Genomic DNA, 25,152 nt, shown 5'->3' with positions numbered 1-25,152 from the left:
CTGACAAACACCACCTCTCCTCTCCTCTCCTCTCCTCTCCTCTGCTCTGCTCTCCTCTCCTCTCCTCTGTCGTCCTCACCTTTCAAAGTGTGCTGTTCCCCCACCAGCTGTGACCTTCATTCAAAGGGGTCAGCAGAAAGAGTGAGGCAGAGTGTGTTGGAGTTTGTGCACGAGGAGGGGGTGTGTTTCATAGAGGGAAGGCAGAGGGAGTCGACATAGCACGAGAAGGAATTGTCACCTCAGCTCATTGAAATAGGTTGCCGTATGTCTGAGTTCACATCAGACTAGACACGGAGAGTGATTGTCAGCTACTGTTGGCACTTAAATTGAATCAATTCTTTTCGAATCTAGAGCAGAGCTCCCCATCGGGATATTAAATTCATTCAGAGAATGATCTTTTTACGTTTTTTTAAAAAGACAGGGCACGAAATAATCTGCTTATGGGACATCCCCTGAAGAATTTCCTGTCTTTTTTGTAATATTTTAGTCTGCATTAAAGTGGATAACACTGCACTTGGATTGGAGATTTCTACACAAGTACGACAGACGTGTCTTTTGTGGAGGGCTGCCCTGGGCAGTGTGCTGGTTCAGAGCTGGTTAGAGCTTATCGCTGTGGGACTCTGTGTGCAGAAAATCTTTCAGAGTGAAGGATGGATTCTTGGGCTACGGACTCAGAGGACTCCTGTGATTGGGGCGACTCCTCTGAAGAAGCATTATCATCAGAGGAAGACGAACTTGATGTCAAATATAATAAAGAGTAATGCCAATCATGCTGTTATCTGTGTTGCCTGTTGAGAGTGATGACTTCACCATGTGTCAGAGCCATTTATGTATTGATTGGAGTTGAAAAAGACATAACTAACAGATGTGTCATGTTTTGACTGTTTCCATCATCACAGCTCTGATAAAATATTCAAAATAAATCTGTTATTTTGTATTGCAAATTTTGCTATTGTGCCTGATTGTGTTGTATGATCTTATTTTCCAGGGAGGACATCAGGACGGCCAACGTCATTGCAGCAGAGGCCGTCACCTGTCTTGTCATCGATAGAGAGTGAGTATGAATAAAGTTCTTCCACATAATGAATTTTCTATATTGTTTATCTATTTCCTTGGCATTAAAATGGTAAATGACCTCAGTCAAAGTCCGCCTGTCATGAGCAGCCATGCAAAACTAGCCCATAAATTCTGCTTTTAACTGAGACACCAACATGAACCAGTTTCTTCTCATGAAAATGTAACATTTAGCCTACATGATCCAATACATTACATTTCAACAAATACAATAAACATGAGGTTAGCAACAGATGGATTTTCTAGGATTATGCATCCCTTTCACTCCACATCAATGCAGTGCTTGTTTGTCTGCACACAAAGTTTTGGAGCTATAAAAGGCAATCACATCATCACCTAAAGTCTGCTGACTGATTCAGCTTCTATGTTTCATTATTGCCCATTACATGGGCATGTTGTTGGTTGTCGGTAATACATGGGCACATCTTATTACTTAATTAAAAGCAAATTAAGACCCTGCCATTAAAAGTTAAAGCCACATATCAACAACATCCAGAAACGGCACAGCCTTCTCTGGTCTTGAGCTTATCTGAGATGGACTGATGCATAGTAGGAAAATGCTCTATGGTCTGACGAGTCCACATTTCAAATCTTTTTTTTTTTTTAAATTCATGATGTTATCTGAGGTAAAGAGGAAAAGCTCCATTCAGATTGTTACCTGCAAAGTTCAAAAGCTAGTATCTACGGTGGTTGGGGGTGTGTTGGTGCACTTTAACATCTATGAAGGTACCATTAATGGTATTGGAGCAACGTATGCCATCCAGACAATGCCTTTTCTGGGGGCGTCCTGCTTATTTCAGAAACAAAATGCCAAGCCGATTTCTGTGTAAGAACAGCATTGCTTTGAAAGAAAACAATGCGGGTACAAGACTGGCCTGTCTGCAGTCCAGACATGTTTCAAAATAAAAATGTCTGTCACATTATGAAGCGCAAAATACAGCAACAGAGACTCCCCAACTGCTGAGCAAATTAAGTTTTATATCAAGCAAGAATGGGAAAGAATTTCACTTTCAAAACTGCAACAATTAGTGTCCTCAGTTCCTAAATGCTTACAGAGTGATGTTAAAAGAAAAGGTGATGTAACACAGTGGGAAACAGGACGTGTGGCAGGACATTAAATATATTGTCTTACTGTTTTCAATTTTATATATATGTCGAAAATGGATTTAGCAAATGGACTAGACAGTGTTCCAACTTTTTTTTGCAATTAGTGTTGTAGGAAATGGTGGGTCTCTGAGCATCTCTAGCATTAAGTTGTGTGGTGAGAATAGAGAGACAGATGGATTGGGCGCAGGGAGGAGATGGTGTCAGCTTACCCAGGGCCTCCCTCTAGCCTCAGGGAACACGGCAGGCACAAATGGGCTATCCTCAAAGCTAGCAGAGAGGATAGTGAGTGAGCCAAGCAGCACAGGTGATTATCACTGCTTTTCACTCTGGCTGTCATACAAGCGGCTAATGCTGTCACAGTCCACAAAACTAGCTCATCATGTGTCTGTGTCCCCCAGCCAAGCCAGTTTTGGTGCCTATTCCAGGTTATAAGTATTTAAACCTTCTGTGTGCATTTATCTGTTTTTTGTATGTCCACGCATGTGGGATGCATCAAAAGGAAACAGTGCTGCTTAAGAGGTAAGATAAGGATAATTGCAGGAGCTGTGCAGAAGAAAAACGGGGAGATGGAGACAGTTGGAAAGAGATGGGGAATGAAAACAAATGGCAGGGAGTCGCCGATTGAGTGCAATAGACACTGTAAGCAGCCAAACATTTAAAGAAAAGCTCAGCTTGGTAACAGTCCCAGCTTACAGGCATTATGGTCTCAACAGGAGAAAACACCAGATGTATTACATCGTCTGGCTGACAGCTTGATGAGCCTTGCCTGAAAACTGTCTCAGTTAGTTGTTCTTCCAGGATGTTTGGAGTCTTCTGCATAGGCAGAAATACTTCAGAGGGAAATGAGCCGGAGCGTAGCTGCTACTCTTCTTGTACAAGATCTCCCCATGAGTGCAACTTCGAGGGTTTTATTTCAGCAACTTAGCACATAATGTAGCTCATTATTCTGCAGTCAACATCTCATCATTATGTTTCTTTAGTGTGCATATCCTCTGTTGTCATACTAATGATACTTCATTAAGTTCTGTTCTGTAAGTATCTACTGAGGAAACTGATTATATATTGTAATTTATAATTCTTCTATGGCCTCAACGTGGTTGTTACTTTCAGTTAAAGAACTTATTTTGTCAAGGGAATTTTTTGGCTAATGATAACTATGATAATACCCAGTGACTTTTGTGCCACTCAGCACAGTATGTTTTCTGTTCTATAATTCATTCATTAAATTTTGAATTATGCACAGCCTCTACTTTTGTCTCTAAAATTCCCACTCATCCCCCGTCTGCTATCACACTATTTACACCTCTTCGGGGTTGCTCTGTCTTCATCTGTTCTACAGTGATTTTTAGAGGCTTGTCTCTAAAAGCAGACTGATGAATATTTAATAGTCACTGGCAGTGTTTTTCATGGCAGTCTGGCTATATATTGGCTGGCCAGCTTCTTATACGGATTGCCTGAGGTGTACAAACTGCAAATATGTTTATTGCTTTGGGCTGGTATAGATTCTAGATTATTGAGCAATATAAATGTTCTGTTTTTTAACATCTTCTGTCTGTTTTGCAGTTCATTCAAGCACCTGATCGGAGGTTTGGAGGATGTGTCCAGTAAAGGCCACGAGGATGCTGATGCTAAAGCAAAGTAAGACAATTATAATTTATTGGTATGCCTGAAATAATTAAAATACCCACTATGGAAATTTATCTTTGTGCTTTGGTCTGTTGTTTAAAACAATTAACTTGAAAATGTATTTTCAGATTCAATAAACAATTACAATGTTCCATATCGTGACTGCCCACCAGCTGCAACACTGTATAAAGAAACTGGAGGCCAAGTGTTAATGCATTGTGCCTTAAGGTCTGTTATATAACAAGACAATACCCCTGTGGTAGGCCAGAAAGCAGAGGCCATGACCTCCGCCTCTATTTCTGGAAGAATTATGTACTCTATTTATCGTCGCTATGGAAACAGGAGAATAGCACTAAAGGAGGCACCTTGGCAATGGGGTGGGCATCTTGGGGTACATATTGGCATAATCTGATACCTCGCTCTCTCAGTGCTATGTCGTGTGTCAAGGTGAGGAGAAACAAGAACCTGGTAATGACAGAATACAGCGAGCGGGAGAGCAGGAACGGCTTATCGCCCCAGAGAGGGAACGAGAGGACTCAGTGGAGAGAGACAGGGAGAGAACAGGATGGGTGACAAAGCAGACTAGACTTCTGTCCAGTGCTTTGGATATCTAGCTGAGTGCTGAGAGTGTCAGTCATCTTTTGCAAGTCAGTGGAATTCAGCAGAACATAACACCAGTTACTGTTTTGGACAGAGCCACTGAGGAAAGAGAGAGGACAATGGGGGCGGGCGGCATAATCGGATGGGGTGCATTGGCATTCAGCCCTGGCTTGGCCCCCCTTATGGCTCACTACCACTGATGATTGCCAGCAAATGTGTGTGATAGAAAGACACCTGCAGGGTGTATCCTTTGTCCCATTCCTCACATCCCTAGGTCTGTAGGGAAGCTACTTTCAGATTGATTTTTATGAAACTAAGCATCAAATCGTGACCATAATTTGTATATTATTATCAAGCCTGTTCTCTACAGAAGTTTCTCTCAAAATAAAGCCTTTCTCTCCTCCCTAATATATGTCACATCTTTGCTCTTTTCACCTTGATTAAGGGAGCTTTCTGTGCCGCGTGCTGTGCGTGTCGTCTCTTACTGGTGCTCCCTGCCCAGAAGAGCACATTTGTTTCTTGACGGGGAAAGCCTGAGTCAGGATCCCACGGTGATGGAAACTATCTCTAATTGGTCACAGCGGATGAGCTCCATGCAGCAGTACTGTAACTATACAGCAAAGTACAGCTGCTCTCTGTGAGGTTGACAGGTCTTTTCGTCAAAGACTACCTCCCCGCTATGCGCTATATGTGCACATTGTTTTTGATCACGATGCTGCTTCTCTCTGCTCCACGTTACACAAAATAGAGCCAATACATCCGTGTCTGTTGAAATATTTCTACAAGCCCAAAACATGGATAGACAGATGGATAGATCTCCATCTATAAATACTACAAACTGCTCCTTTAAAGAGACAGTAGCAGAAGTCTTTAAAACTTGGACCTGGTTGCATGTCATTCATGAACTCTTTCTCCTCCCATACCCTGTCAACTAGCTTATAAAGGCATACAATTCTATTTAAACATTTTTTTAAAAACTGTTTTAGGTGCTTAAATTAAACACATTATTTAGACTGATAGATCAACAGCTGCATTCATTACTTTTTTGTGATGAACTGATCTTTTTTTACATTTTAATCTATGCACCAAACTCCATGGCTAATAACTAAAGCCAATGCAAAGTGCCAAAAACTGCAGTTCCCTGAACAAGTCAATCCTCTTAGACCCCCATGTTAAAAAAGCCCAACTTTACGGCAGAAATAACCATATTTCCAGCCTGATACAAAAAACTGTTTACTTTACTTTTCACTTACTGCCCATCTAGCATGATGGACACACAGGAATCCGTAAGTAAGGAATCCGTAAGTAAGTAAGTTAGCATCTTAGCGCCCTAGGGTTTTGTTCTCACAAGAATCCATGAAATAGCTACGGATTCGCTTAACTCAAAATCCGTGGAATAGCCACGGAATAACTCAAATTTCCGTGAAACTGACACGGATTTCGCTACAATGCAAGTTAATGACAGTCATATCCCGTGGCTATTCCATGGATATTTTTTCCTATTGGTTTGTTCCAAGTCACGTGACTTTTAAGGTCCCAGCAGTCAGAACAAAAAACATGGTGGACAGTTCTCTAATTTTTAATGAAAAAATCAATATTTTGACTTGACTTTGATAAAAATTGATTTTGATCACATTTCTAGCGAGAAATCTATGTTTTATTTTCTAAATATTCACTCAGTGAATGTACATAATCACTTTGTATGTTGGAATAGCCACGGGATATGACTGTCATTAACTTGCATTGTAGTGAAATCCGTGTCAGTTTCACAGAAATTTGAGTTATTCCGTGGCTATTCCACAGATTTTGAGTTAAGCAAATCCGTGGCTATTTCACAGATTCCTGTGAGACCATGTTGGTTTTTAATGTAGTCTCTTGTAGATTGTAAATTATGTTAATAAACAATTTATTAGGTTATGATTTTGTTATCTTGTCAAAACCACTGGTTAGCTTGTCAGAGACCATCTGAAGCGTAACAGTAGTGATGTTGAATGTCGGCTGCATTTACACTTCAAACATCATCAGAGTGGTGTTCATTTGTGAAGAGTATCCTGCTACACAAAACACGTAAGCCACAGAGCTTATCTGCAATGATCTAAAATCCATTGCAAAAGTCCCATGGGCAAATTCTCAATAGACCCCATGGCGACTTCCGGGTCAGCATACAAAAAGACATCATTTCGTTTGCTCTCTATTGATGAGAAAATATGAACCCACAATGACTCAGCATGCCCCGTGTCTCTTGAGCAGGTGTAGGAGCTCAATAAGTAATAAGGACTGGTAAATAAAAGTGACATTTAATGAGAGTCAGCCTTAAGGTCAGAGATGCAGTCTTCTCCTCTCTCCTCTCCCCTGAGTCAGGCTAAACCAAAAGGAAATGAGGACAATAGCACACACACACTCTCACATATACACTCACACAAAGACACATGGGGATTGCATCATTTTTTATGATCTCATCCGTTCACTGATACAGATTATCACCCACTGGGGTGCTACTTGACCTGCAAAGGGACACTTTGTATTGCTGTGCTAGTAACACATTTGCCACGCAGCAACAGTAAGTCACACGTCATTTTAAAATTCATATACAAAAGACCTCAAAACACATCTAACGAACCAGGGTTGGTTTTCAAGGTCATGGTTTAGACATCTATTTAAGGTGTATGTATAGTCCACTGGGTCTGCTCACCAGTATCATATTCCATCTAATGCTTCAGCCATTGACATAGACGAGTGTTTTTCTCTGCCCATCTGAAAAAAACCTATATGAGCATTTGTGTTGTCGCTTGAATAAATATCTCCACTATTCATAGACTCCCAGAGAGCCTATGTGTCCTTGGTTGTTTTTTCCTGAAACAAAACTAGTCTTTACAATTCATTGTAGTGAACTTATAACTTCGACGCCTGGTTTCAAGGTTGTCTAATTGTATTGGGATAAAGAAGAATTAATCTTTTGCACATAATAGAATATACTGGTTGACTCTTCTATTGTTAACTTAATACAATCACTTTATTTCTTGGTAAGGTTTTAAAAGGCCTTGGAGTAATTGTTCATCGAGTATTTTAACTAGACCTTGATTCTTCAAATTGGGCAACACTGCCATCTCCTGGCCAAACGATGCTATTACCTTTCAACCTTTTTAAAGACCTGCATGATGTAAAACGATCCCCTCATTCCTGCCCCCTTTATATCTTGACAACATTTGCGAGACCTTCCTCATTATGTGCACTCATAAATCCATGTTTGCGCACGTGGCGGGCACCAAGACCTTATTAATAATCCTGACCCACATGCAGGAATGCATGGACTCTCAGTTACCTCTCCATCCTTTTGTTAAGCAGATAGCATTTTGGGATTTGGAGTGTTTTCTGGGCTGGCTTCCAAATGATGGGAGGGGAGAAACAGATAAAAGGATCACCTGTAAATCTTATGTGCTAGTAGTAGTTGCTATTTATACATGAATAAACAGTGACTGTCCTAGTAACCTAATGTTTTTCTGAGAAACCCAGTGGCTTAGTAACTTGCCAACACGTGTCCCCGCTGTGCCCACTGGCATGTAGCTTAGGGAGGTTTTGTTGTTCTAGTCTGGATCTGAAGGAGTGAAATCCTCTTTCCACATCTCAAAAGGCCACCAGAGATTAAAGTGAAGTTTAATTTACCGTTTTATTTATCAAATTCCAACCCAGAACAGTGCTCAAGAAATGAGTCATTGTTTAACAATTATGAAAATAAACTTAATCCCAGCTGCGCCAGGAAGAAGACTGCTAACTTATCTCAACAAGTCTTCCATGGAGGGGTATTTTTTGACAAATGTCTGTTATTGGGATACAGCTATACTATTTTTATGTGAGATAAGACCTGAGGTTGACGGCAATACTCTTGTTCTGAGTGACCCAGAAAAGGCTGTCCAGGCTCAGATCTGTCCTAAGCTCACTGATCCAGAGACTGAGCTGATGAAACTCTGTCTGGATCAAACAATAACCAGAGAAGACACGAGGCATCTGGGGATAAGGGCTGGACACATGGAAGCAATCTCCGCTGCCAGCATGTGCAGGTCGGCAGTGGCATGTTTGGTGGCAAACTCAAGGCATGTCTTAAGAGCCAGCTGAGCAGCGAGCTCATGTGACGGATGTCCTGTCTTTGTTTTCTTTTTCTATCAAGACTGGGAACAAGCTGGGGACAGACAGTTTGTGTTCAAAGAGAGGTCAAAGCAGGACTAAACTCTAACACATCCTGTTCACGTATTCATATTTATACACTCCACATCCTCAATAACATCCTCGATAGATTACTATGAGTTAAATCCTCTAAGATTTGCAAACAAATGAGCTAAAGGAGAGACGGATATTTTGTCTCAGGTTGTTGAAAGTGGATTATCTCCTCTTTCATCCTTCATCTCATCTCTAATCCTGTTCCCATTCTGTCTTTTTCCCCCTTTTTTCCCCTGGCACTGCAGGTATGAAGCAGAGAATGCATTTTTCTTCAATCTCAACCTAGCTGACTTCAACATCATTGACACTCTGGGAGTCGGTGGCTTTGGTCGTGTTGAGCTGGTAGGGGGCACTGCAGTGTGACAGCAGCATCTTTACAATTGTCTAACAGGCTGTGCGGGTTAACGTGCAGGCTGACCTTGGTATTTTAATTTATTTTCTTTCCTTCTCTCTGCAGGTTCAGCTCAAGAGCGATGAGAACAAAACCTTTGCCATGAAGATCTTGAAGAAGCGGCACATTGTCGACACAAGACAGCAGGAGCACATTCGTTCAGAGAAACTCATCATGCAGGAGGCCCACTCAGACTTCATTGTTAGGTACACATGCCTTTCAATAAACTACTGTTTATACCATACATGTGACAAGAATCCAAATTTTATCACCTCAGAGTCAATATGACCTGCTTCTTTTTCATCTTAATAAAGGTTTCCTCACATATGCAAGTCAAGTATATAGGAAACTATTTGCTTTGCACCATAAGTGCAGAATAAATGAGTGTTCTGTGTACCTGTGTTGTTCCTCTGGTGACCCATACGGATTGTTTATCCTGCTCTCTTCTTTGAGTATGATGGAAAATGTTCCAACTTCTTTTCACCCTGAAAGAAAATAAGAAAGCACAAGAGTGTTTATGTTTATGCTAGTTTATATAATGCCTATATCTTTATAAATGTTTAGTAGGGTCAACAAAATGACTATTGCTCAGCATATACTGTGTTTGAAAGACTGATAACAGATTATTAATTATTTTGCTAAATAATTACATTCTCAAGCATCCACACAGATAACATTTTAAGTTTAGATGTAGGCCTAGCCTACTGTGTATGCATGTAGCATACACACTTATTTACTCAGGAAGTCACTTTAAGTGACTGTGAGACCTGAACACAAAGAAATAAAGTAGGAAAGAAAAAATACAATAAAAACAAATAATAACTTGAACAGTACACTCAGTAGAGTTCAGATTTCCGCCAAGCGTTGACAAACCCCTGCAAAACATGGCTCTGTTCGATCCAAACTCCGCTCAAAAACAAGCATTTTAGAAATTGTTTAATTATCGATTTGTGGCCAGATCTGGCAAAACCTGATTTGAGAGTTTTAACACGTCGGTATGATGATGTTAGTTGTTTTATTTAGTTCATACTTTTGATCACTTTATTTCCACCCAACATCTGTTTATTTGCAGGTACATACCACTATAGTAGTAGTGGCAGTTATTCATGCGCAGTTCCCGGAGATGTTGTCGAATTTCACGTATGTGCACCTTTGCATTAATAATCCAGATATGGCGGCACTTGGTTATATATATATATTTATATAATACTAATCAGTTCAAATAATAAAATAAATAAAAATAATAATAATTAAAAAAAGAAAAAGAGGTACATACATTGGTCATGAAGAGAGTACGAAGTGCATAAAGTCTGAGCATTCACTGATAATGATTAAAAAAAACAATCATATAGTTATTAGAAATTAAGTTTATACATTCATCAGGCTGTCATAATATTGAAGAAATAGTTCTTTTTTTGTCTTTTACGATTCTGAGAGACTTAAGAAGATCGTTGAATTCAAGTAGAAACACCTTAAACTTTGGCTGAGCTTTGAGAAATCTGTGTTTGTGTATAAAGAACTTACAAGAGAGAATTAAGAAATTGTTTACAAATTCAACAGATTTGTTACAACGAGTAAAATAACAAAGAACATCTTTTTTGGTGAATAGGTATGAGACACTAAGAAAGTTAGATAAATTATTTCTCAAGTCCACCCAAAAATTCTGCACATTACATGCGCATGAGCAATAGATTCCTCCACATCACAGAAGACACATTTACTATCCATATCCAGAAGTTGTGACGTCAGACATCGGATTGTGGACTGCTATTTTGAAGCCTCGTGTTCGTAGTTTTTGCTGTCGCCAAATTAATGTTTAGCTATTGGTAAATGCCCAGAACGGCTCTGGATTCTGAATGATGCTAAAGTGTGTGTCTTTTAGTCCAAAGAACACTAAACAAGACACTTATATGTAACTAAAATGTTCCAGCTAATTTAAATTAAATGAAGACATAGTTTGAGCGGGTCAAAGTTTGCAGCTTAGTACAAAGCAGCAATAAAAGCTATTAGGGCCACAGTTAATGATCATGGTATTGGAAAATATTGCTTTAATATAACGTTAAAGTCATCTTTGTTTACACAAAATACAAAGAAACACCAAATATTTTTGCATTTGAAAGCAGTTTAAGACATCATCCATTTTGTGTTTTCAGACTCTACAGAACATTCAAGGACAGCAAGTACCTCTACATGTTGATGGAGGCTTGTTTAGGAGGAGAGTTGTGGACCATTCTTCGAGACCGGTAAGCTCTATTTCACCAGGTCAGATATAACTGAATGGTATTAGCTGTTGCTAAATCTATTAATGCTAATGATGCAAAGAGTAGGCCCACAACATGAATGGGTCATTCCTATGTTACCAAGGTCCTTCAAATGTTTTATTACTGTTATTTTTTTTCAGATTTATATGGCATTTAATGGGAACATCACAAAGGATATATGTGCTATAATAGGGTCCTTTGTTCTCTAGCTCTATGTTGCACATAACCGGGACTTGGAAAAGATGCTCCCCAGCTCTATATTTTCTTAATATGACATGGATTATGGGTAGGGTAAGGGACTTAAATCATGTCTCTAAAAGTGATGAAATTGCATCTGCTGTGTTTCCAGGGGTTCATTTGAGGACTCAACCACCAGGTTTTACACGGCGTGTGTGGTGGAGGCCTTCGCCTACCTGCATTCCAAAGGAATCATCTACAGAGACCTCAAACCAGAGAACCTTATACTGGACCACAGGGGCTATGCCAAACTGGTAAGAGATTAATAAGGGATTGCCACCCAATGAAACTGTTACATACAGTGTGTTTTTGAGTGAAGGGTCATTTTTATTAATATGAAAGAATTATGAAATGACATCCAGGTACATTTACAGAGCTAAAGAAGATAAGGCTGCAGATCAGGGACTTCTATGTGAATGGTGTGATATAAGGAGCCTCCAATTCTAATTACATTGTGAGAGTCTGTATTGTTAAAACATACATTATCCGTTCCGAATGTAATGTACTGGTTTGATCATATAGCCACAATTTGGAGCCATGAACCATTATTTCTTTCTGTGACATAAGTTTATTTGCTGCGAAAAGGCAGTAAGAGAGGAACTGCTGTGGTGAGTCTTCTTAATGCTTCAGATACACCAAGATTAATTAATAAAGGCTTGTTCTAGTGGAGTATTAGCAAAAAAACTGTGAGTTGCATTTTCTGTGTTCACATTCTGTCAGTCAAGTTAGAAATGCTACAAACAATCAAAGTTTCATCTTTCTATGATGCGACAAGAAGGATCAAAGGAAACTTGAACACTTGCCTCATGTTGGCAGTAAATAGAAGTAAAATTGAGGTTAAGTAGGGTTCTTTGTTTTTTTGGGTTGCCGCCATTCCCTTCCCTCCTGCTGGAGAAACCAGTTTGTTGCTTTTGGCGAAGCAGCAACCAGCTGCTCAACTCTTCCTATCCATCATGCCAAAGCATCAAGTGAAAATACATTAATTCAAATTCCTTTTAAGCTTTGTCTGATTGACAGAACAAAATCTTTCTTTCTCTCAGGTTGACTTCGGCTTTGCCAAGAAGATTGGGTTTGGGAAGAAGACGTGGACCTTCTGTGGGACGCCGGAGTATGTAGCACCAGAGATCATTCTGAACAAGGGCCACGACATCTCAGCCGACTACTGGTCTCTAGGAATCCTCATGTTTGAACTCTTAACTGGCAGGTACACACAAGCCTGGGCATGCCCATAAAACTCTTAAGTGTTCCCTGTGGTGGCATGTATGGTATTGTACACAATAACAAATAAAAAAATGTAAATAATATTAAGAAAAGTTTTAAATCGGGACTAATATCTTTGTCCTCTGTTACGCAGCCCTCCATTCTCTGGCCCTGATCCTATGAAAACGTACAACATCATCCTGAGAGGCATTGACATGATCGAATTTCCAAAGAAAATTACCAAAAATGCTGCCAACCTTATTAAAAAGCTATGCAGGTGAGTGCCGGCGCTTCCAGCGATAGTTTAAACTCAGAGCAATTCACTTAAGTGGTCTGTATGATGACTCATCATATGTTTTTTTCTGCTGCAGGGATAATCCTTCAGAACGACTGGGAAACTTGAAAAATGGTGTCAAAGACATCCAAAAGCACAAGTAAGCATGTCTATAAAATAATATAATCCTCTTATCTATTTTTTTTTAACTTCGCATCCCAGGAAATTGTGTGGAAAACATGATTATGATATTATTGCTGTTTCTCTTTAGATGGTTTGAGGGCTTTAACTGGGAGGGCTTGAAGAAGGGGACATTGACGCCTCCTATTATCCCTAATGTAAGTGTACACTGCTGATATATTTTCTTTCAGTCTCCTACTCAAAATACATTTGTTGTCCGCTTATTCAGTCTTTCTGTGATGACACTTCTGTCTTCCCACCAGGTCACATCAGCAGTCGACACGAGTAACTTTGACAACTTCCCAGAGGACAACGAGGACCCGCCCCCCGATGACAACTCCGGCTGGGATGTCGATTTTTGAAGTCCTTCTCTCCCCTTAAAACCAAAAGAAACTCTTCTTTTGTTGGCTTGAAGGCCATCTTAAAGACATGGCTGTGTAAAAAAACTGCTTTAAAAAGAGAGGATATGGAAAAAGAAGATGAACAGATGGATGGCAAACCCTCTGGGTCACCGATATGCCTTTATTTCACTGTGGCTCTGGATCAAGCATTTATAATGGGACTGCTGTAGCACTTCTTCGGTGTTGTCTTACACTCGGCTCTAAAGGCAAAGGGAGAGAACGTGCAGGGATACACATACACACATAAAACACAACAGAGGCTGATAATGGAGCCATTTTTCCCATGTAACAGGGAAAGATGTTTCAAGGGTGGATGAATGTTCGATAGTTGTCTAAGTCTTGGTTCTAGGAGAAAAACAAGAGTGTGAAAATGTGGACTGCTCAAGAAAGAGGAGTCTGATGATTGATTTTTGTTTCTGTGATACTTTCTCCGCAATATTTGGTGAAATATTTGGAGGACTTTGGGAGGATATAAGATGTTACTGCAGTTGCTCCCTGGTTTCTGACATGCAGCTGCTTGCTGCAATCTCCGATACTTTCCAGAGATCTACACACAACAGTTTGCAAGTTAAACTGGTATCAAGTGCTCAAGACTAACCTGAATGTCACCGATTTTCTTCTTATTTAACATCCATACAGCATGTACGGTACATAGTATTTGAATTTCACACATGAACACAGCTAAATCAAATACTTAGTACACTTTATATAAGATTAACCTACCTTGAAAAGCACAAACGCTGTGCATTTAGTGGAAAGAGACGTGACTCTTAAAAGTGCCCTGCTTGAAATTTAATGAATCACACGCCGACACATGAAATGTCAGCTAGTATTTTCATGAAGCAATGTGTCATTATGCACTTAAGACCATTAACTGAGAAAATCAGCAGTTACAGATAATTTTAAGCTTCAGTAGATGAAGTCACAGTCTTCTTTTGTTCTTTAATATGCTTTGAATCACGCATATGAATGCTACTCTACCTACATACTTCTTAATTTAGTTTTTTGTTTAATTTTTTAATCACCCAAATGCCTCGTACTCTGTTCGCCCCTGTATAGTTCTGAAATAACTGTGAACATGGTTTCAATGTCTTTGGTGCTGTTAATGACACATTATAATAGGCAGTGATGAGATGACAGTGCTGGTTATTGTTTTTGTAAAGTGATTTTTTTGTGCTTGATTTCTTTGTAACGTACTTGACTTCCTTAAGAAAATTGGAGACTTGTGTCAATTTGTAAACTTAAGTGAAAATTTGTTTAATATCACTTGACGCCATGTTACATTGTGCTAAGTGATACTCTCGAAGTTTTTAAACATCCATACGAATTAATCATCTTCGTCTTTGGAGGCAAAATCGACCACATTCACATCTTAAGACTATCTCGACTTAACTTCATCTTATGGATATTTTAAAATGTCTCCTAGAGACAAATGGAGAAAGAAGAAAAGGGAGATTTTATTGTGTGAAACTCACATCTTTGACCACTAGCGCCATGATCTCTCACCCAGCTCATCACCTCTCATGTCCAAAAATCAGAGCATAAAATCAGAAGAAATGTAAGTGCCTTAAATCAATGGCATACAAATTTAACATCACAAGTCCTTTTTGATGCTGCATGAACACATATACACCTCAAAAACGTATGTGTCCTCTTAGATGGCTGCTTCTCATCCTTTGTTATATCTAATAAATACATTAATCACCATGGAAAGACAATTTCTAGTCATTTGATGGCTGTCAAAACTGCATATGAAATACATTTCCTGCTTACCCCTTTTGATTTAGCTCACAGGAACATTTATTAACAGAAAATGATATAAATCCATCATACCTGATACAGCTGCAATGACATGCTTTTCTCTAAAATGCTCCTATGAAGTCGACCACAACTGGCCTGATATAAATCACAGCTCACACGGACCATCTTTCATCTGTTTAAGTCATGTAATCTGAGCATGTAGAGATGGCAAGAATGATTTGCAGTTTTGAATATTTCACAGATTACAAAACAATACTCCTCTTTAGCGGTATGATGGCATTGATCATTTTCATCTTCAAAAGTCTCATTTCATAACAGCTCAACTCATATTTCATCCGAGGAGGCGGAACAGACTGACACACTTACCATTTAGATGATACAAATCATCAAATGATGTTGATGGAGAGCTAAGAATGAGAAGAAATCTTAGTTCTGTGGGCATACCATAAGTATTTTGCTGTATTAAGGGCAGCTTATGTTTATCACAAAGCCTTATGTATGCCATCATTCTAAAAACCACTGGTGTTGAGTCTTATATTGACCGCCTTCTGCAATGTTACCTGATATTTGCCTTGTGTTATGTTGTTTATTCTGCTGTAAATTAATTTTGCAGAGTGCCACCTGTAAGATTTTTAAAATTATAGAGTAAAAACAATACTTTTGAGTGGTGTTTGTCTCTTAGTTATTTTAACCTTTTCAAGAACGTGTGGACGCTGCATCCTCGGACTGATTTCTGCCTTGCAGATGCTGTAGCAAGCTCAGTGAAGACACAGGTATCACAGGAGACTATCATCATATGTTGTGGGGGGTTGCATGCAGTTTTAACTATTATAACATTGTGCATTTGAATATTTCTGCATAGTGGGGTCCATAAACAGTCTTGGAATTGCATAAATTGGGTTTGACTGGAAAGCTGAGACTCTTGATAATTAGTCCTCATAGCCAATACATTGTAGTGAAACCATTCACTTCACCACTTCAACCCGCTGTATAAAATGACCTGTTGTGACCTCTGGGATAATCACAACCTCATTAAACTTTACAACAATAAACTAGAGGCTTAGGGAATCAGAGGATGTAAAGCTTAAAACAGAAATTTGACATTAAGAGGTTTTCTAAGCAATTTCCAGAGTAGAAGTGCTCGCCACCCACTTGCTGAGAAAATGCAATTCTTGCAGAACTCTTCAAAATGTTTTTCATACCAAATCACAGCATGCATTCTTCTGTGGTGTTCTTCCAGGTTTTTGATCTCTTAATGTGGTATGTTGGAGGATTTTTTGGGGTAAAAAAATAGTTAAAAATAGCATCAAATCTGTTTAACAAATGGTATCAACCAAAAAATTGCTGCAACAACTTATGAGAGATAATTATTCATGGAAATGGTCATTGTGTCCTTCTATCATTATGTTATAAGCACTTTTAACTCCAAATTTTCAACATCTGGATAGGCTCCTAACTAAAACATGTTGTTTATAGCAGATCCATAACTTGACACACAGTGCTGAGCTACACATAAAGACCCAATGTCTATTCTAAAAATTTAAAAATCGTCTCTGGTAGGAAGTCGTGGAGGGAAAGAGGTTAAAGAACACAGAATAATTGATTGAGAACATTTGCTGAGGAGATGTTGCAGTTCGCTGTAGTTGACACACGAGGGAGCTGCAGGTAAGACAGATCTCTCTCAAAGCAGCTTCCTCAGCCTGATGTGAACTGCCTGAGATCTAATAATCGGTCCTAGAGTTAATGTCATCCACTTACTGGTAAGTGCAGATGATTCAGCTTCTCTGGTCTCAGTGTTATTCACACAACAAATCTGTTTGGGGGACAGGGAAATGGCTTCAGTCATAACAACAGGGTGACACTTCTGCGAGATCAAAGGGGATCAAAGTGCATCAAAGGAGCTCACCTTACCAGCACTGACATTTAGTAAAGTGGAGATAAAAGCGCTACTTCAAAAGACATACTGCAATTCAAACGCGCAAAGTGCTACAGTGTGTTTGTCAGGTGTCTATGGCGCATCTCTCGCTCTCGCACACACACACACACACACACGAATATGCACGCACACACACGTCCTCACACTCAAATATAAGCTACGTGACCCGCAGATGACGTCCAAGTGCAAAGGTATCTTCGCAGAGCAAATAAAGGGCTCGTTTCCATCACGCACCTGTGTTTCTCAGGTTTGTTTCAGTCATTTCCAGAAAGAAATAACACAGATATAATGCACTATTTTGCTAAATGGGACTTATTCTTCGAAAATATATTCACCAATACTCGTTTGTTTACTGGTAAATGGGGGACATTTTCGCGCTTAGAAGGAAGTCTAACACTTTAACGACTTATTTTGCATGTTTCAGGATATTTCTTGCAGTGGAGGAGCCCAAAGGGTCAGAGAGCAGGACACATCAGAGTTGCCTTTAATCTCAAAGTGCCAGTCAACCCTGAAAGGCCTCGCCACGGAAGTCCATTAATTCGGTAAACTTTTCACACCCCTTAATGGTCTGCATATCCAACACATTGATGTCCGCCACTGGTGTAATCAAGCACACTTTGGAGGATAATTGCCCCCTTTGCAATCAGAAGGATCAAATGAAGTAGTTAATCGACGCAAGTGACTTCAATCACTGTCTTCACACAGCCAAAGGGCAGTTAGGCTACTTGAATGTCAAAGAAACTGCAGTAACCAAACAGCTTTTATAAAGAGATGTGGTGGAGTTTATGAAGAAAGAATCCCACTCTTCTCAGTTTCTACCACAGATATAAAGATAAATCACTTAACAGATAAATGTGCTGCAATATAATGTGGCAGATACATTTGTTTTTAGAGTAATTACGCCAATAGCGGTCATTAAAGTAAAATATATACTTATAAATAGTGAACTGTTGGCATCAATGTATTTGGAAAACAAATGAAACGTTTGATTAAGTGAAGTATAAAACAAGAAATTAATATTTCCTGTCTCATAATGGTTTTCTTTGAAAATAAGATGCCATAAACTAATAGCTTGAGGGTAAAATAAATATAGTGAAGCTTTCACATGGTTTTAAGTTAGTGTTGGGGGAGAAAATGCAGAATAGGGCACACATTTAATGGACTTTGAGAAAAAATTACATTTCTTTTAAGAAGAAAAGTGGAAATATATTATTTATTTACTCTTTTTTGTAATTGGAAACTTGATTCAAGAGGTAGAATGTCATAACTGTGTATGAACTTTAGTTCCACTTTGCATTACGAAGAATTGGGTATTTAGACTTTGCAGGTCATTATCATTACACAAACATTGTGAAACGCAGTCCTGTGCGCGGAGAATGGATGGCCATTTCCGTACAGTGGGGCTCTCTTTGAAATTCCACCCCTCCGCCTTTGTTGTGCACAGCGAGGGGCGGGAAGACAAACAGGTCCACATGTATAAAGAGATCATCCCAGGACTGTGAGTCAGGAGGCTTCGAAAGCATCGTGCTGAGACTCTGGAAACTTTGTCATTCAGGATTCAAGGCCGCTTGGACTTTGTCACACAGCTTTTTTTTCCAGCATAATAAAAGGGATTTTTCTTTCCGTGTGTTTGCAGCAGAGCAGAATTTAACAGGAGAAACATGCAGATTCCGGCTGCGCATCGCTTCTTGGCTGTGTATCTCACGCTGTTTGGATACCTTGGGGACGTTTACGCGGGGACAGTGCTGGTGAACTCCAATGCAATCAAAAACTTGCCCGGTGGCAAAGGCACCGATACTGTCAGCCCGAGTCCGCGGACATCTCCCGCCGGTATCGGACACAAAATACCCGGAGACACCTTGCAGGTAATTAACTTTCCCGTGCGTAAAAGTCAAGCCTGTGCGCCACGACAGAAGTTACGTTTATGAACGATTTTATATGTAATATCTCAATGACACGCTGCTTCTGTTTTTATCAAACTATAGCAGTCAGGTGTTTGCACGTATGATGAAGACTGTGGAGGTGATGAATTCTGCAACGACGCCCGAGGCGCCTGTCTGCCCTGCCGTAAGAGCCGGAAGCGTTGCGCACGGGACTCCATGTGTTGTGCAGGAAACCGCTGCAGCAATGGTGAGCAGTAGCATCCCATAGGAGATAAATGCTGATATAAATGATGTACCAAGTTTTTTTAAATGATATTCTGTTAGTTGTGAATAGTTTGCATGTAGTCACACAACCTTTTCTGTCAGCATTTTTACTGATATCCATTAATTCTAATTTGCACTCGTGGTAAAAAAACAGACTCTAATGGCTTTCTTTCTTTTGACCTTTCCAGGTGTTTGCCAGGCAAATGATATATATGGTACAGATGCATCCATCATCACTGGCCCGCACAAACACAACAACACCATGGAGCATCACAGCAAGAAGCCTCCCACTGCCCACAGCAATCAGCCTCATGCTGCTAAAGGTGAGTGTGCTCTTAAGAATCATCAATCTTTATTAGGCTGAAGTACCAACACAAGCAGTTTTCAGTGAAGTCTATTTCATGTAACATATTTTAATCTCTCTCTTCCCTCAATTTTCCAGGCCAGGAGGGTGATACTTGCCTGAGATCTGCAGACTGCTCTGAGGGTCTGTGCTGCGCCAGACACTTCTGGTCTCGCATCTGTAAGCCCGTGCTGACGGAGGGCCAGGTGTGCACACGCCACCGCAGGAAAGGCACCCACGGCTTGGAGCTGTTCCAGCGCTGCGACTGTGGCGACGGTCTGGCCTGCCGACCAGAGAAAGGAGAGCGAGACCACAGTGTCAGCAGGACTGCAGCCCGGAACCTACACACCTGTCAGAGACGCTGACACTATAGCGTGGACACATAAAGAGACAGAAATACACACTCAACACACACACACACACACACACACACACACTCAGCAAGCCCACAAATCAGTCACAGACACTGACAAACACTTCTCAGCCTTGCATACACCAAAGATGCTGACACACACACACACACACACACACACAAAGACAGACACCCAACACCTAAGACATTCTTTCCTGCCAAAGTTGCTGACACAAACAGCACCCGGAAGGATAGACATGATTCCTGTAAAAGTGATACGCCCAGAGGGATGCAACAGTGCAAGACGGACTGATCCAATTCCCCATCAACAGATGAGGAGTCGGAAGTTAGGAAGTGACATTTCAGAAGTCTTGGGAAGATCGATTCATGTCGTTGGTAATGGCAGAGCTGTTTTGTTTCTCTTTTTATGGAACTTCAAGCCTCAGTTATTGCAGTAAATTACTGTATTGTAAATATTATCCTGAAGGTGGCACTTAATTGAGCTATGGAATTCTGTCAACACCAGTATTATAAAGACATGGTGCTGCATGCATTGTAAATGTGTTATATATATTGTTTTATAAGAAAATGTTATATATAGAAAAGTTGAATATATTTGTTTTATTAAACATCATGTGGTAACCTTAGTCATTCTTTCTGCCTGTCGTTTTTGGCAACGTTTTTTCTGGTGGACTATGTTACAAAGAACAAAAGTCTTTTAGGAAATAGTTTTAATGAGGTCTCACTTAGAATTATTCAAATATAAATTCTCCTGCAGCTGTAATAGTATCAACCATTTAGTCCAAATATTCATTTAACAGTTGGTACGAGTGGGACATGTTTCTCGCAGAATAACAACCACCCCCTTTTGGAAAGCAAGAGTTATTTGAACAATTACTTGGTGGTGTTTAACTCGTGGCCCAGTATTCACAAATCAGTGGTTGAGGCAGTGTGGATGGTTTAAATGTTTGGCACAGATATTCTTCTCAGACTCATTACACACAATTGCTGGAATATGTGCAAACACACACTCAGAGAAAACATACTTACAACAAACAACACACTTTTGTGAGTCATTACTGGAGCCTCAACAGGCCACATCCTGCTATGGAAGCAGATGATGGTCCTATTTCATCAGACCAACATGAAAAACAGGACAGGATGCTGCCATATCAAATGATAACTGCAAAGGGGAGTAATAACAAAGTATGTGTGTCCTGCCGAGGGTTTGCCACCTAACCCTTTGGTGCTGCTGGCTAGTTTCTAATTATAACTTCCCTGCCTTCATGTGCAGCAGAGCAGATAGCTAGCTATCCAAACTAAAGCCTCTAATTACTTCATCTTACTCAATCTACACAAGGATTCATGAAATGAGGTGCACCGCAGTATTTGTGATGCAACTTAAAAAAAAAAAAAAAAAACGTGATCTTGGTTCACAACTTGTCCAATTGCACAGCACAACCCATTTCCTGGCTGTTGTGCAATGCACATGCTCTAATGTGTAGGCTATGAATCCACCCAAATACACCTTGGTGCCTGTAATTAGACGTGTTTAGATTAGAAGATGGCGAGGAAATTACTGTACTTTCTGCTTGATTCTTATGTCAGATCAAAAGAAGCGCATGACACTCTTGATATCTGACCGAGCCAGATAACCTCTTCATCTGTTTACTTCCAAAGACATTAATCTCAAGTGTCAAAGGAAGACAAGGTGAGGTTTACTCTGTCTGTCATTGAGAATCAGTGTTTAAAGGTAGATAATGTCTTTTACTCAAGGGCTGTACCTAAGTGTTATTCTGGGGTGCTTTACCTGAATATTTTCCATTTTATGTTACTTTATACTCATTTAACAACACTTTGGGGGACACACTGTACTTTTTACTCTTCAGCATTTGTCTGATAACTGCTGCTGACAGTTACTTAAAGCTTTTTTAAAAGCTATAATGAGCCTATGAAATGCAACTCCTTGTTTCACAAACTACATTCAAATATATTACCTTTGGTACAAACCTTAATATGTTGAATATAACATTCGTTCGGTTGCTTTGTCTTTTTTTGGCATATTTCAGAAATTTGAGAGTGAGACCATCAATGTCTTTATGTCCAGACCTGCTCTCCAATCATTTGAGAGTATGAATTCAAATTTTGAGCATTGTTTTTAATTTATTCTCTTGACTGAATTAGCATCCACTCAAATCCCTCCCAATCAAATCAATGCACATTGTTCATAGCATCCTGTCTGCCAAGCCTGTGACCAGCCGACTACACCAAGATGGGATGAAATTCAGAAATTCAACAATATTTCCCTTCTGGATTCTGAGGAAACATCCATAGGTAAAATTTTATTTGAGAAGTAATCAAGAAGTAAATAAATATAATAAGTTGCATGACTTTGACGAAGTAATTCAAATAATCACACTACTTATTTCATTTTAAATGGGGTAATCTGTAACCCATTACATTTTTAAGCAACTTTATCAAAACTATTCAGGAGTCATTCTGCCTGCATAATGAGTAAGTTTTGCTACTTATATTTTAAACTATCACAGAAGTTCAATTTTGAATCCAGGACTCTTACCTGTAGTTGAGTATTTCTACTTGATATTGCTACTTTTACTTTAGTAAAGAATGTGAATACCAGAACTAGAGGTATTGACAGGCAGGCAGACATACAGAGACACATACCATTTAAACAATTTACTGTCCATTCTTCACAGTAATTAAGAGTAATGGGCGCATTGTCAGCAGTACAATACACCATGCAGGCTCAGCCAAGTCATGTTTGTGGGGGTCCTGGAATCTGTGTGTTTGTGTGTGTGAGCCTGTCATCATTACACCAACCACAGGCTAACACAGGCCACAGGCATGTGCCCTAACTCCAGGAAGGCCAGGGTGTGTGTCACACACTCAGCTACGGTTCATTTAGTGGACTCCAGAGAAACAACGGCAATAACAACTGCATCCACGACAACAGACACACATAATCACGTCCCTGCATGCTACCTCACAGCGATTACACACATGCAAATACATTTACACATGTCTACACATGTACACACACCCTTATAGGGGAGAATGTTTGGGTGTGATACACAAACAACACATCGCCCAAGCAATGGCATACTAACCAACCAACATTTGGTGTTGTCATACCAAAAGAATGAATCAGCATCTCCAGCAATATGTGATTTCATGCTACTGTTCACTTCCAAAAAACTGGAAACATGTAACTACAGCAATATCAACATGCATGCATGCTATGATTAATGGAAATTATAGGTCAATGCTTGCATCTTGTTTTTTTTGTGTGTGTTTTTTTGCCAACTTAACATGTAAGCATGCAAGCATGTTCTGATCTAATCTTCTGGATTGATGTGCATCAGGTGAGAAGTAATTTAGTAACACTTACTGGGTAATAAAACCCAGAACTTATTTGTTTATACTGCGGCCTTCAATTCTGCTATCTCCCTTTGCAATCTAAGAAGCACAATAAAGCTTTTCTCTGCCTGAGTAACTGCTGTATCTGCCATTGTTATTCTAGCATCACTGCCAAACACCCTTGACAGACATCCCTGAGTTAACAAACCCATGAGTGAACCATCAGAGATGAAAGGGCAAAGAAGCGAGGCAGTGTACACAGGCAATGCATGTTATTTTGTCAGATGAAAGAGACGGCATACTTCTGGAATGAGAATTCGGATCAAAACCAAGCTCTTATGTAAACAAAATTTCACAGGGAGGTGTCAAACAATGCTCACTATTCATCTCTGTGGGATGACAATCTACCTGATTGAGCAAGAAGGGGAAATCTCCCTGTCCTTGGGAAATAATAATTAAACAAAGGACAACTCATTCAGCACAATGCGTTGAGTGTGTGAATGCAGGTGGAGAACAGGTTTGCTCCACTGATTTAACTTCTGAGTGATGTCAACACAACAGGGGAAACAAGGGTTTTCACAAAGTGAGTCGATGACGTATTGTACCTTGATTGGGTCTCGTGTTACATGCCAGGTAATTCACCAGTGACAATTGTTCTCACTCGCCTCCTACGTATTTGTATATCGTATTTCCACTTTCTCTCTTAGTCGATCTCTCTATCCTTGCATAGAGTTGAGCCCAAATTAAGGCATAATCCTCCTTTCCCAGGGTGAGATGATTTTATTAACAGAGGATGTGTTTAAGCTTAGTTTAACTAAAAACATGAAGCCTGGCTTTGGCTGCAATATGCTATTAGGGAGGGTTACATGCTGGAGCTTTTTCTTGACAAAGAACAGTTTATCTATTTGTCCAGTGCTTCTGTGCTGCTCTACAGATGCTGGTAAGTAGATCTGCTACCTTGAGTCAGAGCCAGGCTAGCTGTTTCCACCTGTTTCCAGTCTTTATGCTAAGCTAGGCTAACCAGCTGCAGACTGTTGCCTCATCTAATGCTGAAAGAAGCGTACTTTGGGACAAAATCCTTTTTCCAAAAGTGAAAGAATCATTTCCCCCAGAATTCTTATTGAAACCTTCTCATAGGGGCTTTTTTCTTTTTTGCCAAACTACACAAACTGTTTCACCTCGCCGAAAGAAGAAGAAGCTTAGCAAAAAACATCTAAAACATTACAGCTCTCACGCTGTCCCAAGCCTCTTCGTAAGTCGATGTTTGCTTCTTTCTGCGCAGTGATACAGTTGGGAAGATTTAGTTTGGTAGAAAGAAATAGTTCTGACATGAAATTGCTCACAACAAGGTCTGTGGATTATCTTGAGTAACTGGGTCATGGTTTCTCGACATAGACATTGCTGTTGAGATTTCTTTTTATGTATTCTTTTGGTGCTTTGAGCACCAGTATCTAGTTCCATTATATTGAAGAGAAGGCAGACATCTCTACAGTCAATATTTCCAACACTTGGGAACTCACACCAAACCAATCTAGATTAATAGCACTTCAGGTACAACAAAAAACATGTCCCTCCAAACTATTCACTTAAAATATCAGCATGATGTTTGTGAAACATTTCCATTAATCAGAGAACTGTGTGTGGGGCTTTACATGTGGCGACCACAAGG

At 39.9% G+C, this 25,152-nt stretch overlaps 2 protein-coding genes across 4 annotated transcripts in view; both read left to right on the top strand.

Moving 5' to 3' along the window:
- Positions 1 to 15,273, top strand: part of LOC131993339 (cGMP-dependent protein kinase 1) — a 109,745-nt gene extending 94,472 nt beyond the window's left edge. For 2 of the 3 annotated variants that reach the window (XM_059359201.1, XM_059359199.1), the window contains exons 8-18: positions 989 to 1,054; positions 3,745 to 3,819; positions 8,868 to 8,964; positions 9,080 to 9,219; positions 11,167 to 11,256; positions 11,624 to 11,765; positions 12,552 to 12,715; positions 12,866 to 12,988; positions 13,083 to 13,145; positions 13,257 to 13,323; positions 13,429 to 15,273. In XM_059359201.1, coding sequence (XP_059215184.1) covers positions 989 to 1,054; positions 3,745 to 3,819; positions 8,868 to 8,964; positions 9,080 to 9,219; positions 11,167 to 11,256; positions 11,624 to 11,765; positions 12,552 to 12,715; positions 12,866 to 12,988; positions 13,083 to 13,145; positions 13,257 to 13,323; positions 13,429 to 13,527 — 1,126 coding nt within the window. In that variant the 3' untranslated portion in view covers positions 13,528 to 15,273. Of the gene's footprint in view, positions 1 to 730; positions 758 to 988; positions 1,055 to 3,744; positions 3,820 to 8,867; positions 8,965 to 9,079; positions 9,220 to 11,166; positions 11,257 to 11,623; positions 11,766 to 12,551; positions 12,716 to 12,865; positions 12,989 to 13,082; positions 13,146 to 13,256; positions 13,324 to 13,428 lie in introns of those variants that run through there. The other variant, XM_059359202.1, reaches the window with a different exon arrangement.
- Positions 15,274 to 17,757: 2,484 nt separating this feature from the next.
- LOC131993682 (dickkopf-related protein 1-like) lies at positions 17,758 to 20,265 on the top strand. The gene is made up of 5 exons (XM_059359673.1): positions 17,758 to 17,805; positions 18,900 to 19,128; positions 19,249 to 19,393; positions 19,599 to 19,733; positions 19,853 to 20,265. Exons 2-5 carry the CDS (start codon positions 18,925 to 18,927, stop codon positions 20,116 to 20,118), a joined length of 750 nt encoding a protein of 249 aa, XP_059215656.1. The 5' UTR covers positions 17,758 to 17,805; positions 18,900 to 18,924; the 3' UTR covers positions 20,119 to 20,265.
- Positions 20,266 to 25,152: the final 4,887 nt, after the last annotated feature.

The sequence above is a fragment of the Centropristis striata genome, chromosome 20 (assembly GCF_030273125.1).
Source record: "Centropristis striata isolate RG_2023a ecotype Rhode Island chromosome 20, C.striata_1.0, whole genome shotgun sequence".
In the NCBI taxonomy this organism is placed as follows: Eukaryota; Metazoa; Chordata; class Actinopteri; order Perciformes; family Serranidae; genus Centropristis; species Centropristis striata.
This window is presented reverse-complemented; position numbering and strand designations above follow the sequence as displayed.